General features: G+C 35.7%; 1 protein-coding gene across 13 annotated transcripts in view; it reads left to right on the plus strand.

The window, feature by feature from the left end:
* Positions 1 to 13,440, plus strand: part of PBRM1 (polybromo 1) — a 55,453-nt gene that overhangs the window by 38,037 nt on the left and 3,976 nt on the right. For 10 of the 13 annotated variants that reach the window (XM_026724938.2, XM_087923995.1, XM_026724944.2 and 7 more), the window contains 4 exons: positions 109 to 310; positions 6,242 to 6,406; positions 10,473 to 10,619; positions 12,332 to 12,399. In XM_026724938.2, the coding sequence (XP_026580723.1) occupies positions 109 to 310; positions 6,242 to 6,406; positions 10,473 to 10,619; positions 12,332 to 12,399 (582 nt within the window). The remainder of the gene's footprint in view (positions 1 to 108; positions 311 to 6,241; positions 6,407 to 10,472; positions 10,620 to 12,331; positions 12,400 to 13,440) is intronic. The other 3 variants (XM_087923998.1, XM_087923999.1, XM_087924000.1) reach the window with 1 other exon arrangement.

Consider the following 13,440-nt stretch of genomic DNA (forward strand, 5'->3'; position numbering starts at 1 on the left):
ATCTGAATTTTTCTTTATATTTATGGCAATTGCTCTCTCTCTCTCTCCCTCCCCCTCCCTCCCTCCCTCTCTCTCTCTCTCTCTTTCTCTCTCTCTTTTGCTTTATAGTCTACTCCGAAGTCTATCAAAGGCAGTGTAAAAAAGGAAGGCTCTAAAAGGAAGATCAATATGAGTGGATACATCTTGTTTAGCAGTGAGATGAGAGCTGTTATTAAAGCTCAGCATCCAGATTATTCCTTTGGAGAACTCAGCAGACTGGTTGGAACAGAGTGGAGAAATCTGGAAGCCTCCAAGAAAGCAGAGTATGAAGGTAAATCTATATCAGAAAAAGATGCAAGGTCTAAACAGGCAAGTCCAATTTCTGTCTTGAAAACTTTAAATAGGTAAATGACTACCTCCTGAGCTGCCCATAATATATTAGATAGATGAGTGGTGGTGAAACTTACAGAGAGATTTGGAAATTAGAAAGGCATAATAGAACCAGAGACCTGAATCGGAAAAATAGCAAGTGATTTTTTAAAGCAAGGGGTTTTGAAAAGTGTGAGAGTAAAAACATAAAAGGAAAGCCAAGAAAAGATTACAGCAGATATAAGATACAGAAAGGAGTCTGAAATCTGTATGCTAATTTAAAATAACTGGTCCAGGTATTCTGCTATAGGTCTTAAAGCACATAGAAATAAAGAGGTAGATAAGTATAATTAAAATTGTTACTGAATAAGACAACAAGAAAATAAGGCACTAGCATAATGTGAAAACATATGTGTGTTTGAAACTGAAAGACAGAATAGAAAAGGAAATGGCACATTTAATCTCTTTCATGTGTTGTTTCTAAATCAACACTGCACATCCTATATGTATGATGTAAAATATATAGTAAGATTACTTGTCAACTAAAATGTGTTTCTGTAGAAAAATAACACATCCTTTCATTAATTAAATAAAACAAAGAAATGCAACTTGATAAAATTTTGTATTTTAATTGAATTACTGAATCCAAAGGTGTTCTTAATCCTTTGTCATAGTGATTTAGTTGTTTAAATAACTTAATTTTTTAAATCTGACAATTAATCTTCATATGTTTAAAAACCATATTTTCCTAATAGTATAATATTTTTTAAAAATTTATTGTACCATTGGAAAATAAATTTATAAACATTGCAGAATGAAAAAAAAATTCAGAATTATTTCAGAACAAACTGAATTTTTAGATTAAACTTTGTATTGAATCTTTAATTCTTCCATTTGGTTTTTAACTTATGAATTTAGTATATCATTTCTTTTTGCACAAACAAAAATGAAGAAATAGTTCTACTCAATTATCATTTGATGTAATTTTCCTCCATAGAACTAAGAACATATATCTGTTGTATAATTCCAGATAAAAATTAAGACTTCCTATTCATTTCTATCTTTCAAAACATAGAAAAGATTCTTTTCATTATGAGTTATGAGTGTTGCTGGTATTGATATTATATAAGACTTATGAGAGTTAACTATTTGTTTTCACTAATTCTGTGTTTTATTTTGATTAGAATCCAGGGGTTGGATTCTGGTTTAGTCGTATTTAGAACAGACCTGTTAAAATCAAGTAATAGTGGACTCCTGATTTCAGTATGATGGCTCTAAATGTGTAAAGTTTGATCCCAAACCTTAGTTCGGTGATTCATTTTATTAGTCATTTTGGGTGTGGGTGGAGCAGGTAATAACTAAAACAAAGTCAAGCAATTTTGTACTGTTTCTGCAAAAGGACAAAGAAAATAATCCAGTCTGAAACTACATTAAAATGAGAAGGAAACATGATTACAATTTCCTTCTTAAATGACTTTTATATGGAAAATAAAATGCTACAGAATTTATCAATAATGCTTTTTAATTAATAATGGAAAATAATTTTAATTGGATTTGTGTTTTGAGTAGAGACAGTCATATGCAGCAACAGTTAAGCTGAATCTTAATTTTGAGGCTTTGAAAATGGGACACTTCATTCTAGATTGATTTATAGACTCCATTTCGATTCAGAAGCTAGTTTTGACACAGAAAACATAACGTCTACATTTTATTGTTAATAAACTATGGGTTTACAAGTATGAAAAGTACACTATTTTCACTTGGACAGAATTGGATATATTTTAAGAAAAAGTAATATATTATGTCAACTGAATAGGGCAGGATGGGGATTGTGCTAAGCATTTTATTTTATATGGAAGTTACTGATACATTTTCCTTTTGCAAAATTGTATTACATTTCCTTGCAGAGTTTGTTCTTTCATGCTTTTTTGTGCAAAATGGGTCAGGATATATTATATCCTGGATAGCATTGGTAAACCATTTATGATTAAGAGTTAGTGCTATCAATTGCAAGCTATATATATCGTTCCCCTGGCGTTTTCCTTATGTGATGAATAATGGTTTTTACACATTTGCAGCAAGACAAATTCCTTGTGTGTCCAGTCACCCTTGGCCAATAGAAAAAGAATTCTAATTCTAATGAGTGGTTCCTTTCAGTTGGACTAAAGAGCTGATCTGCTTTAAAAGTTATTTATTTATTTCAGTGTTTATGAGATGCCTCAATGGACGTGATTTGGGCAAACAGAAGCAAACCAAATAAAAGTATATCTCTGTGCTTAAGAAGCAAACTGTTCAAAATTATAATAATCACAAAAAAATAGCAAAGAAAAATATGCTTTGAAACACTTGAATGCTTAAAAGTCTGCTGAAATAAAATTGTTTTAAAGAGTTTCCTGTATATAAGAACGGTAGGAGCCATTTGTGTCTTCAGGGGAAGCATCTTTTGTTAAATGGAGCCTAGTATCAAGAAAACCCATATCTTGGTCTAAATCCCTCTAATCTCTGGTGGGAGAGAGTATCTTTGAGCTAACTCCTCCTTGATAGCAATGGCAATAGCTCTTAGATTTACTGTATGTACTCACTCCATAGTGCTTTACAGCACTCTGGGCAGTTTACAGTGTCACATATTGCCACCAGCAATCTGAGTCCTCATTTTATCAACCTCAGAAGGATGGAAGGCTGAGTCAGGATCGAAATGCTGGCTGTGGACAGAATTAGCCTGCAATAACTGCCTTCTAACCACTGCGCCACCAGTGTTGAATGTTTGAATGATAGGCAGAACCATGTCTGGTAAGGTATTCCCTGATACATCCCAGTGACATATCATATTGCCCTTTTTAGCTGACAGACAGCACTCTTAGTTGGGCCCAGAATCCTAATGGATCTATCTGACTGCTAGCCTGATCCTGCATTTTGTATCAGCTGCAACTTCCAAGTTATCTTCAAAGACTTCAATTCCATAAATTCCAAATCCGTCCAATTCAGTTTGGAATTCAGCCAAATGTATACCCTTGCTTTAAACTAAAATGTGATGTCATGACACACGATGTAAAAGCATCACACATCTAAAGATTGTTCCTGGCAAATTTTGTGTTGAGCCAAATAATAAATAAATATAATTAGAAAAGAATAGATTAACATCTATCATGCCTTTAACATTTCATTGCATCTCAGTCGTTGAAGCCCTGGTCTGAACAAACTGGGTTTGAATGTGTTTAATTTGACATGGTTTAACTCCTGCTTCTACTAATCATTTTTAATTGCTTTGTCATTACTATAATTTCTCTCTCTTTTCTGCTTATATCTAGCACAAATATTTAACTCAAAATCATTTGTGAAATGTTGCCTGTTATTTTTCTGGTCATAGTCTAAGTTCAGGCTAATAGAATTTGTATGAAAAAATTTAATCTCGTCAAAATATCTTTAAGATAGTTTCTATTTGATGGTTTCTTTTAAACAATCATTTATAAAAAAAATAGTTAGATTTCTGGGTTTTTTTAGTTAAATCAAAAAAGAACACATTACTTTTTTCCTGATTCGCTAAGGAATGCTGCCCTTTGGTATGAATCATACATTGTAGCCACTAAAGATAAGAAGTTCTTATGTATCCTTTCTGTTTATTCCTCCCACCCCCTATGGATGATACATGTATAGCTTTCCTTGTGTTGTTTGATTATGCTTATAATTTCATGTTCTCTAAATATGTTTGAATGGATTATCACTTATATTCCTATCCCTTTTTTTAATACAAAACCCACCCTTTTCTTAGTTGACTACAATACAGAAGTGTTTTGAAAACTGAAAGGGTACAATAGGAAGTGAGTATTTAATCAGATAATGCTTGTCCCATTCTTCATTTTCTAACAATATTTTCGTCATTTATCTTGCAAATAAGACAGAAATCCTTTGTTCATAGTTTTCCTCCAAAAGGTTAGGATGACTAAGTGGCAACATTAAACCCATCTGTAGTGCAGACATTTTGGAAGGACATTAAGAAAGACTACTTTATAGAAGTAAACATTACCAACTAAATAGATGTTATATCGTTGAGAAAAATTTACCCTACTTGCAAGCAGCTGAATTACCAAATGCATCCAATGCATTATAATAAAAACTTAAAACCATATTACTGAAGGACTACAATAAGAGGAAAACATTGAATTCTTGTTAACATAGAGAAAATAGCAAAAATGGCTTACACTTGGTATTCCGTTGACAACATATATTAACAATTCAGCGAAATCTTATTTTAATGGATTAATTGGAAGAGGATGTCCACTATACATGAATATGCACTAAATACAAAACTACATAATTGTATCAATGGATGTAATAATAGTTTATCAAGTGACACATATATCTTTTGCATCAGTTGTCATTTGGGAGATGACATTAATTGCATACATTGCCTCATTTGCATCTGCATTATTTGAGTCATTGTGGTCTTTTGAGTGTAAAATCTGTTGTATCAAAGCCTGCTGAAGTGAGGTTTCATTGTATTACCAATTTGGTAAAGAGCAGATAAAGTGATTTAATAAATGAGTCTTCTTTATCAACTTCAGCCTCAAGTAGTAGTAATAATAGGTTAAATCTACAAAGATCACCGTGGTTTTATAGACAGTGGATAGCTCACTTACAGGTAGTCCTCGAGTTAGGTCTATAATAGAGTTTGCCCATCATAGTGGTAACTCATGACAGTTGTAATTTGGGCTGGTCATGTGATTGACCTGATTTTATGACTTTTAAACAGCTGCCATTTTGTTCATAACACTTTTAGTGTTGCTACACTAAACACTTTTAGTTTTTAAAAAAGGTAATAAAGAATAAAACCCATGGCTTAGATCAGGGGTGTCAAACTCAAGGCCCGTGGGCCAGATCCAGCCTGTGAGGTGCTTTAATCTGGCCTGCAGGGCCGGCCTTGAAATATCAAAGGACCAGCTCACAGTGCCTCTGGTGGTTAAAACGGGCTGTGTGTGGCCGCCCACGGTTTGTTTTCACCCTCCATGCCCTACAGTGCTCTGCTGGCCAAAAATGGGCCCCAAAATGGGCTGTGCGGGCCATTTTGGGCTGGCAAAGTACTCCAGGAGGCCATGGAGGGTGAAAACAAGGCCCAGGGAGGCTGCATGAGGTACCCTGGCACCCCATTTTAGGTGGCAGGATGCTGCAGGAGGCATCCGCCCCCACCCCCTCCAGCCTGCTGAGAACTACAACGCTGATCCGGCCCTCGAAGAAATCCAGTTTAACACCTCTGGCTTAGATTATGAAACCATGAATGAATGAGCAAGTTTGCAAACAAATACTGTTTTCCCTTTCTCTCTTCAATAGCATATCCTTATCCAGGCTATTGCACAATTCCCCAACCAGGTAGGACTCAGCAACACTTCAGATTCAAAGGGAAAAAAGTGCATTGGAACCTTAAACCAAGTCTGTTTTTTCCTCCAGGAACATGCTGCAGCTGCAGAAGGCAGCCAAATGAGGCTGTGAAAACATACAGCTGCTTTAAGGAGTTGCAGACAGATGCTATGTGAGTGAGAGCCCACATGTTCCAGAGCACATTTTTCCCTTTGATTCTGTAGCTGTGCATAATCGGTAGCTTCCAAACAGGAGAAGATTTTGGGAAGCATAGAAGGGGGGCAGACACAGAAAATTACCTCCGCGTCTTTCCTTCTCCCCATGGTTGTCTTGATCTGAGCCCATATTTCTTGAAATCTTTGTGAATTTTAAAAGAATTCAATTTTTTTGATGTTGGCAACTGAATAAGTTCAAAATTATATACTGTATTACTAAAATTGTGTGGGCTTTTTTTTCCTACATAAGGCTAAATGATCAGAGAATATTTTTTTTAAAATTCTGGGTCATAAAACAGAACTGAAAATCTAAAATACTTTTACAGAGCGGGCAGCTAAGGTTGCCGAGCAGCAGGAGAGAGAACGAGCAGCACAGCAACAGCAGCAGAATTCTTCCCCCCGGGCAGGCACTCCTGTCGGGGCTCTTATGGGGGTGGTGCCGCCACCAACACCAATGGGGATGCTCAATCCGCAGTTGACACCTGTTGCAGGTAAAAACAAACAGGGGCTCTGACCATTTTTCCTTCATCCACTTTACCAAACTCTTAACCAGTCTAATAAAACTTTCTTCTTAAAATTTACCTTCAAAGCATCCTGATTTTGAGCACAAAAGTTGCTTCCACTGGTAGAGATATTATATTTAATCATAAGCATGCACTCTTATCCTGACTAGTCCTATAACAGCACTTTCCCTAATCGGCGATCATGCGCAAAGTTTAAATTGTATCCGATCTATTAACTGTTGGTTTGGGGGGGTTGTTTTTGTTTTTTTGCTGTATCATCAGTAGATCTTGGGCAAAGTGAATGATTGTACATCTGAAGTGGGCTTCAGTCTACAAAAGTTTGTTCGGTAATGAGAATTGGTCTGTAATGTGCCACAAGACCTTGTTGATTTTGCTCACATAATATAATTGATTTTCAGGATCCCATAAGCAACTTTATTTTGTTCTAACGATGGGTTAAGATTGTAACAAATGAGTATTTTATCTTCATTTGAGAATAAAACTAATGTTACCTTCCAGTTGAAATGATCATGTATGTTTTCATCAACACACAGGAAATGAAAAAAGTTGTGATTATTTTTCCTAGACCAGGAGATCTTAGGCTTGTGTTCACTGAACAGCAGACTGACTCCCTATATCACTATCCACGCTGAATGGAACATAGAAATGTGGTTTAATATGGCATACATTAGTTCTTGATGTATCCCTCTATCTTTTGCATGTCTGTAAGGAGCAATTTGAAAGCTTCTACCAATATAACTGAACCCAGAAGTATAGTGAACATTGGTTAAAATTTGGTGAAAGAAGCCAACTTTGGACCAAAGTTTATAATCCTTTCAAACAGTAACTCAAGCGTAGAAATTTGACTTTTTGATCAGAGAAGAGGAGAGGATCATCAGGCTCATTCTCACAATGCATATCTATTATTTAATCTTACTTTTGAAATAGCCAATGTACAATATCTCAGGTCTTTGTTCAAAGTCTTATTTCAAAACCCTGGGGTTGAAGTCTTGTACAGTGCTTAAAGCAAGGCACTAATTAAACAGTGACTTTTGAAATTTACATGGACCCATTTTCAAACCAGTATAGGGTTGTATATTTGTTTGGGAAATGTAATGCATATAATTGATTTTGGAAGCATCAATTAATTTATAGGAAATAGAAGTCTCAAACTAATACATTTTTTTTTTATCTTGTTTCTCCTTTTGTACTGTATATTCACTTGATATAAAATAAAAAGTGCTGCTAATATAATTCTCAGAAATGATCATAATATGATTGCAACATCCAGCATATTATTAGTAGACAACTGTTTGTACTGGATTCAGACTCTATTATTTGAATTCTGTTCCTAGAACAGGAATTCCAACATTTTGGTTCTACTACTGATTCTCCTGTGAATCCCTTCCTTAAATTTGTTCCAGAAGATGAAAGCTCTGAAATTGCATGAAAGGTACCCTGGGTAGCAGGCGAAAACAAAATAAGACAAAATCCTTCTTCCTTTAACTTCTATTTATAGAATAGTCTTCTGTCTCCATGTTCATGCTTCTTCCATGAAACAGGACTTTAGGTTCCACCTATAGTTTGTCTTTGTCCTTTTTTTAAAATGGAAGTGTCATCCTGAGTGTCATGATACTGCAGATCTTCAAAATGTTTACTCAATTCCTGAGCATGCTTAGGTGCCCATTGAATGCTTGTGCTGTGCTTTTTGGTGAAGAACGTGATGTTTGAGCTACGGAATCCTATTCAAATTTCCCATCACCCATGATTTGGGAACTCTTGTGTGTCAGCTCCACGTATAAGGGTGCTAGGCTACTTTTAGACTTCTTTAAAGAGAATTGACAACATTTGTGACTTGGTTTGAATGCTTGATAGGCTCAGCATAAATACTGAGTATATAGCCATTAGTTTTATTGTTGGGCATTTTACAGTAGCCAGTGTTGTTTCCTGTCCATTCAATATTAGACATGATTGTAATACTCAATAGTACGTTCTCCAGTGAATTTCTTTGAGCATCCTGATGATGTTGCTTTTTTACATAAATAATATTCTTGAGAATTTGGCTTTATGAAATGTATGGAGATTGTCACGGCTATTGACAATCTAGTCCAAAAAAGTTTGTGTTTTGAAGCAGCTTAAATGGCGATGATTCTTTTCTGTGAAGTTTAATCTTTTGATATGTATAGTTTATATCTCCTTTATTATTTTCATTAAAAAATGGAGGCTAGTACTTCTTTCTCCTCCTGTTCTCTCCACAATGACAAGCTGTGAGGTGGGTTAGGCTGAGAGAGAGTGGCAGCTGGCTTTCATGCCTAAGGCAGGACTGGATTTCACAGCCTTTTGTTTTCCAGCCTGATGCTTTAACCAGTAGACCATCTCTTTCAAAGTTTTTTTTTAAAGAAGGGGTGTGGGTTGTGCACAGACTTCCTGAGTAGAGGATTCTTGTCCCAGTATACATTATTCTACCCCCTTATCCAGAGGGCAATTCCTTTCCTTACATCATATCAAAAACAATAGCAAAGCTGTAACTATTACAGCATATGCCCATACTTACTGTATGAACAGTTAATAGAAGACGTTTGTTTCACTAGATTTATCTTAGCTGTTAGATAAGGTTCACACATTGTAAATAATGAAAATCATCCTGTACAAAAGATTTATTACTTCCAAAATCCTTTTCTCCTGTAGGTCAATAAAAATAATTATATTTGAATTAACAACTATGCTTCAAACTGGGATGATACCATATAATTTATGTACAGAGGTGCTGTTTTGACCTTTTATGATGCCTACAAAACAGCTTGAAAGATAACTTTCCAAAATTCTGTTTTCCCCCTTCCCTTATCTTGAATATCTAATGGAACACTTCTCCATTATTTCTATCAGTAATAATCTTATTTCCCTCTCTGATGTTTTGGTTTCTTATGAATCTTCAAGAACAGTCCTTACTATATTTGATATATACCTCAAACTTTCCTTAATATTAACTCTTTCAGTTATCCCTTTCTCTTAATTTTCTTCCTCAAAGACATGCCCACTTTTCTGTCACATTGTGACTTTTTTATCAAATATTTTATGGTTATTAGCAAATACAAATTATAACTTTTGGCATTAGGTAGTAATATTGTCAGTGTGACTATTGGCAGTTCAAAAATTTGAAATCATAATTATAGAATGTATTGTCTGTGATGGAGAATTTTATGAAATTGCACGGTAGATCATGTCTCTCTCTTTAAACTGTTTCAATACTCAGAAGATCTTATTGAGAATGAGATGAAGAATAGTTTCTTCAGTGTTGTTGAATTAATTTCTTATTTGTTTAAATGATTGTGTCAAGCATAAGTTAAATAGTGAAATGTTTGAGTGCTTTTTTTGTAACAATTTATTTTCCATGCAGCTACAATGCTATACCATACCACAAATTCATAATGTGTTTATAACAATGTTGTGTATGTTCATATAACCAACAGGAAATTTATATATGTTTGCAGTTAATTGACTTTTAATGATTTCATTGAAGGCTGCATCAGGGTTGTGTTTGACCTTGGGAGGCCGGGGGGATGGGAGTGGCCAGGGTGGAGGTGGTTAGTTTGACGTCACTTGTGAAGGCTCCGTTTTCAGCCGTGATGTCCTCCTGCAGCTCTCTGCAAGCAAAAATAGAGCTCTGGGGGTGTGCGCAGCCTGCCCAGGCTATGTTTTCGCTGGCACATGGCTGCAGGAGGCTATCGTGGCCAGAAACGGGGCTCCGGAGGGCCACCGTGGGGCAGTCCTTTGGTATTTCCAGGGCCCCATGGGCCAGATACAGCCCCCAGGCTTTGAGTTTGACACCCCTGATGCAGAGTTTGTTTCCTTCAAAAAATATGCCTGTTGGCGAGTACTAATTTATTGTAAATATTCTATTTCTCATTGTAACATTGTTTGTTTTTGCAAAGTACTAATTGTAGGGTTGTATGACAATACTGAAGGTGCTTATGTGTGGATAGTGCACGTCATTATTAATTTGACCATTTTGCATGTCATTGATGCATGTTTGAAATTTGTTGTGTCCTTTAAGGCATGATAGGTGGCTATCCACCAGTGCTGCCACCTTTACAAGGCCCAGTTGATGGCATTGTTAGCATGGGCAGCATGCCGCCACTTCACCCTGGGGTGCCTCCACCCCATCAACTTCCACCAGGCATGCCAGGCATCCCACCACCGGGTAAGAATGAACCTCCTCATTCATTCATTATCTCGTCTTTCTGTTCTCACCCCATTTAATCAATTACTCTAGGAGAGGTTTGCAGCGTATGCACTTGTAGCTCCATTGCTTGACTTTTACTGACCGTCATAGGTCTGGGATATTGAGCTCTTAATGTGAAAGTACAATGAGATACCTTTTAGATACAGATAATACATATGGTATATGAAATTTGTTGGCAAAGCAACACATGTAGCCACTGCAGCATCAAAAGGAGTTAACTAGTAAAATGTAAGAACACTTCAATTAGTGCTTAAGGGCTTGACTTGACCAGAGATGTGGAATATTAAAGGCTTACATTTTCCATTCCCTGTGAATATGTCAGAAGTGTTGTTTAAACTGGACTAAATCCAACTAACTCATAATACCAAGAGAAATCATTACCTGAGTCTGTTTTTCACTTCTGACTTTTAATATTACAATCACTTCAAATGTGTACAGTATATCTTATTTTAAGCTACTTGATTTAACAATAGGTCAAGTAAAATTTTACACCTAACCCATGATTATAATTTTTTTCAATACACTATCTTGTATATTATATTCTAAACTCAAGACTTGGCCAAGATAAAAATCAGTTCCTATCATATTATTTAACTTTCCTTTCTATTCCTATTTTTTTTTAAAAAAATATAGACACACAGACAGTTATGAAAATCCCAGTTACTTTGCTCTTTTTTTCCCCAGCTGCTAATTTTTATTTTGCCTTTTCTGCATGCATTGGATAAATTTAGGTAGAAACTAATAAAGATTATGTTTGCATGTCATACTTAATTGTAAACAAGTGCTTCCAAACCATCCATCAGTGGTTTGGCAATAATTAAGCATGGTACTTGAACCTAGAATAATGTTACATCTAATTTGTTTTATCATATATCTCTCCTGAGTTATACTTTGTGGTTTGTAATAACCAGGAATTGTTTCCATGCTACATTTGGACGAACCATTTATTTATTGTAAATCCACACATGAGATGTTTGGAAACCACAGCTTTCCATTTCAGCTTAAAGATGATATGCCTACAGTCAAAATCTGTATCTCTCAGCAGATTTACTTAGAAGTCTCCTGAAAAGTTATTAATTGCAAGCAGAAATACATTTTTAACATTCTATAAATAAGGGGTACAAATATGAGCATTTACAGTATAATAATAAAAATAAATTATTGCATACATTTCTATGGTACACAGTTTACTGTTCACTACCTGTAGCAAGTGTGCTTCCCTGTTCTTAAGAAAATTCTGAATTATCTCCTTAGATAGAAATGGTTATTTAGTAAAATTGCATGTTTGATTTTAAAGGATAGACAGAGTAGAATTCTTACCTGAAAGTACTAAGAAGTATGTGGAAAAACAAGCAAGCACAAACATTGGGCCCATCGTGCAGTGCCCTATTGAGTACTTGCACAAGTCCCATTGTAGTTAGGCTTGGGAATTATTTATGAATCCAGTGGAATTTATTGCTGAATGAAGTTAATTAGGTGGAACCCAAAAACAAAACACACCCCAGACATCCAGATGACATGATTAATGATACTATTTTAAAAAATACATTTTGACCAATAGTGGTTTTCACTTTTTTGATGTGACACATTAGTTTGTTATAATAGAGCAGTATATAGTTTTGTTTTTAGCTTGGAATAAGATTGTAATTTTGATATATTTTAAAATACAGGTGTTCTAGGGCAAAACGTTTCCTCCATGGTAGGAGCCCCAGCACCAGGAAATCCATTTGGGCAGCAGGTAGGTATAGAAAAATCCAATAAATCATATTCTGATATTGTCTTTTTTGCAAAACAAAAAAAGAAATGAACTGTCTTCCAGTTCTTTAATGGGTGAATAAATAAGTAAGAGGTGATAAGGGAATAACATGAGCAATTTACAATATACTGACTTCTAATTTGCTGGTGTTGCTCCCTTATAACATTTTTTACCTGTAGGAGTCAGAAATGCAGGATAGCCTTTTCAGTCTGGAAAGAGGTTTATATGTGGATAGGGCTAGTAATATCATAACATCAGCAATGTTGGCTGGGCAGAAATCTGAAGAGAGTTAATTTTTCCACCTGGTTTGGGGAACTTTATAGAAGTTTAAAGTATCCATTTTGCCACTTAAACTACATCCAAAATGAGGAAAAAAATAGTTTGGGTTCAAGATTTTAAAATTTCATTTGTTATTTATATTCTCCCTCTCCAAAATTTCTGTATTTTTAGACCGGAACACCCATGGAGAATTTGGGGGCCTTAAATGACATTTACATGAAATATTTGAGTTGTCCACACAAGAGAAAACACAACATATGTGGGATCCAAATCTGTGTTGTAGTTAGATGAGGAGTTACAGGGTCCCTGTGTGGGGAATCTGTTTGGTCACCTACTTTATTAGATACACATCCCTACTAGCTGGTAAAACTATCCAGGCAAAGATGTATAGCTAGGTTCCTGTGGTAGTAGCTGCTTTGTTGAGAAGAGAAGTAGTACTGCTTGTCTTGAAGGAGGCAGTGGTTTTCCCCCCAAAACCTTCACAGGGTCTGAAGACTTGGACCATTTTAAACTAATCCTCAACTTACTTTGTTTGGGTAAGTTAGTTAAGGGATCCTTTTTATTCAGGTTTTAGACAAGAGATGGCTCCAAAATGGCAGCGGTCATGCTTGCTGATGACTTTTGGTGGGTTTCTTATTTATCCGTGGTTGGGGCTCAGTTGGTGATAACAGGAGGGGAGAGACAGGAGTCCCTCAGGGCTTGGTTGTTCTCACCACTCCTACTATCTAGACAAGATCATTCCTC

The sequence above is a fragment of the Pseudonaja textilis genome, chromosome 2 (genome assembly GCF_049901715.1).
Source record: "Pseudonaja textilis isolate UNSWEBS1 chromosome 2, rPseTex1.2, whole genome shotgun sequence".
NCBI lineage: Eukaryota > Metazoa > Chordata > Lepidosauria > Squamata > Elapidae > Pseudonaja > Pseudonaja textilis.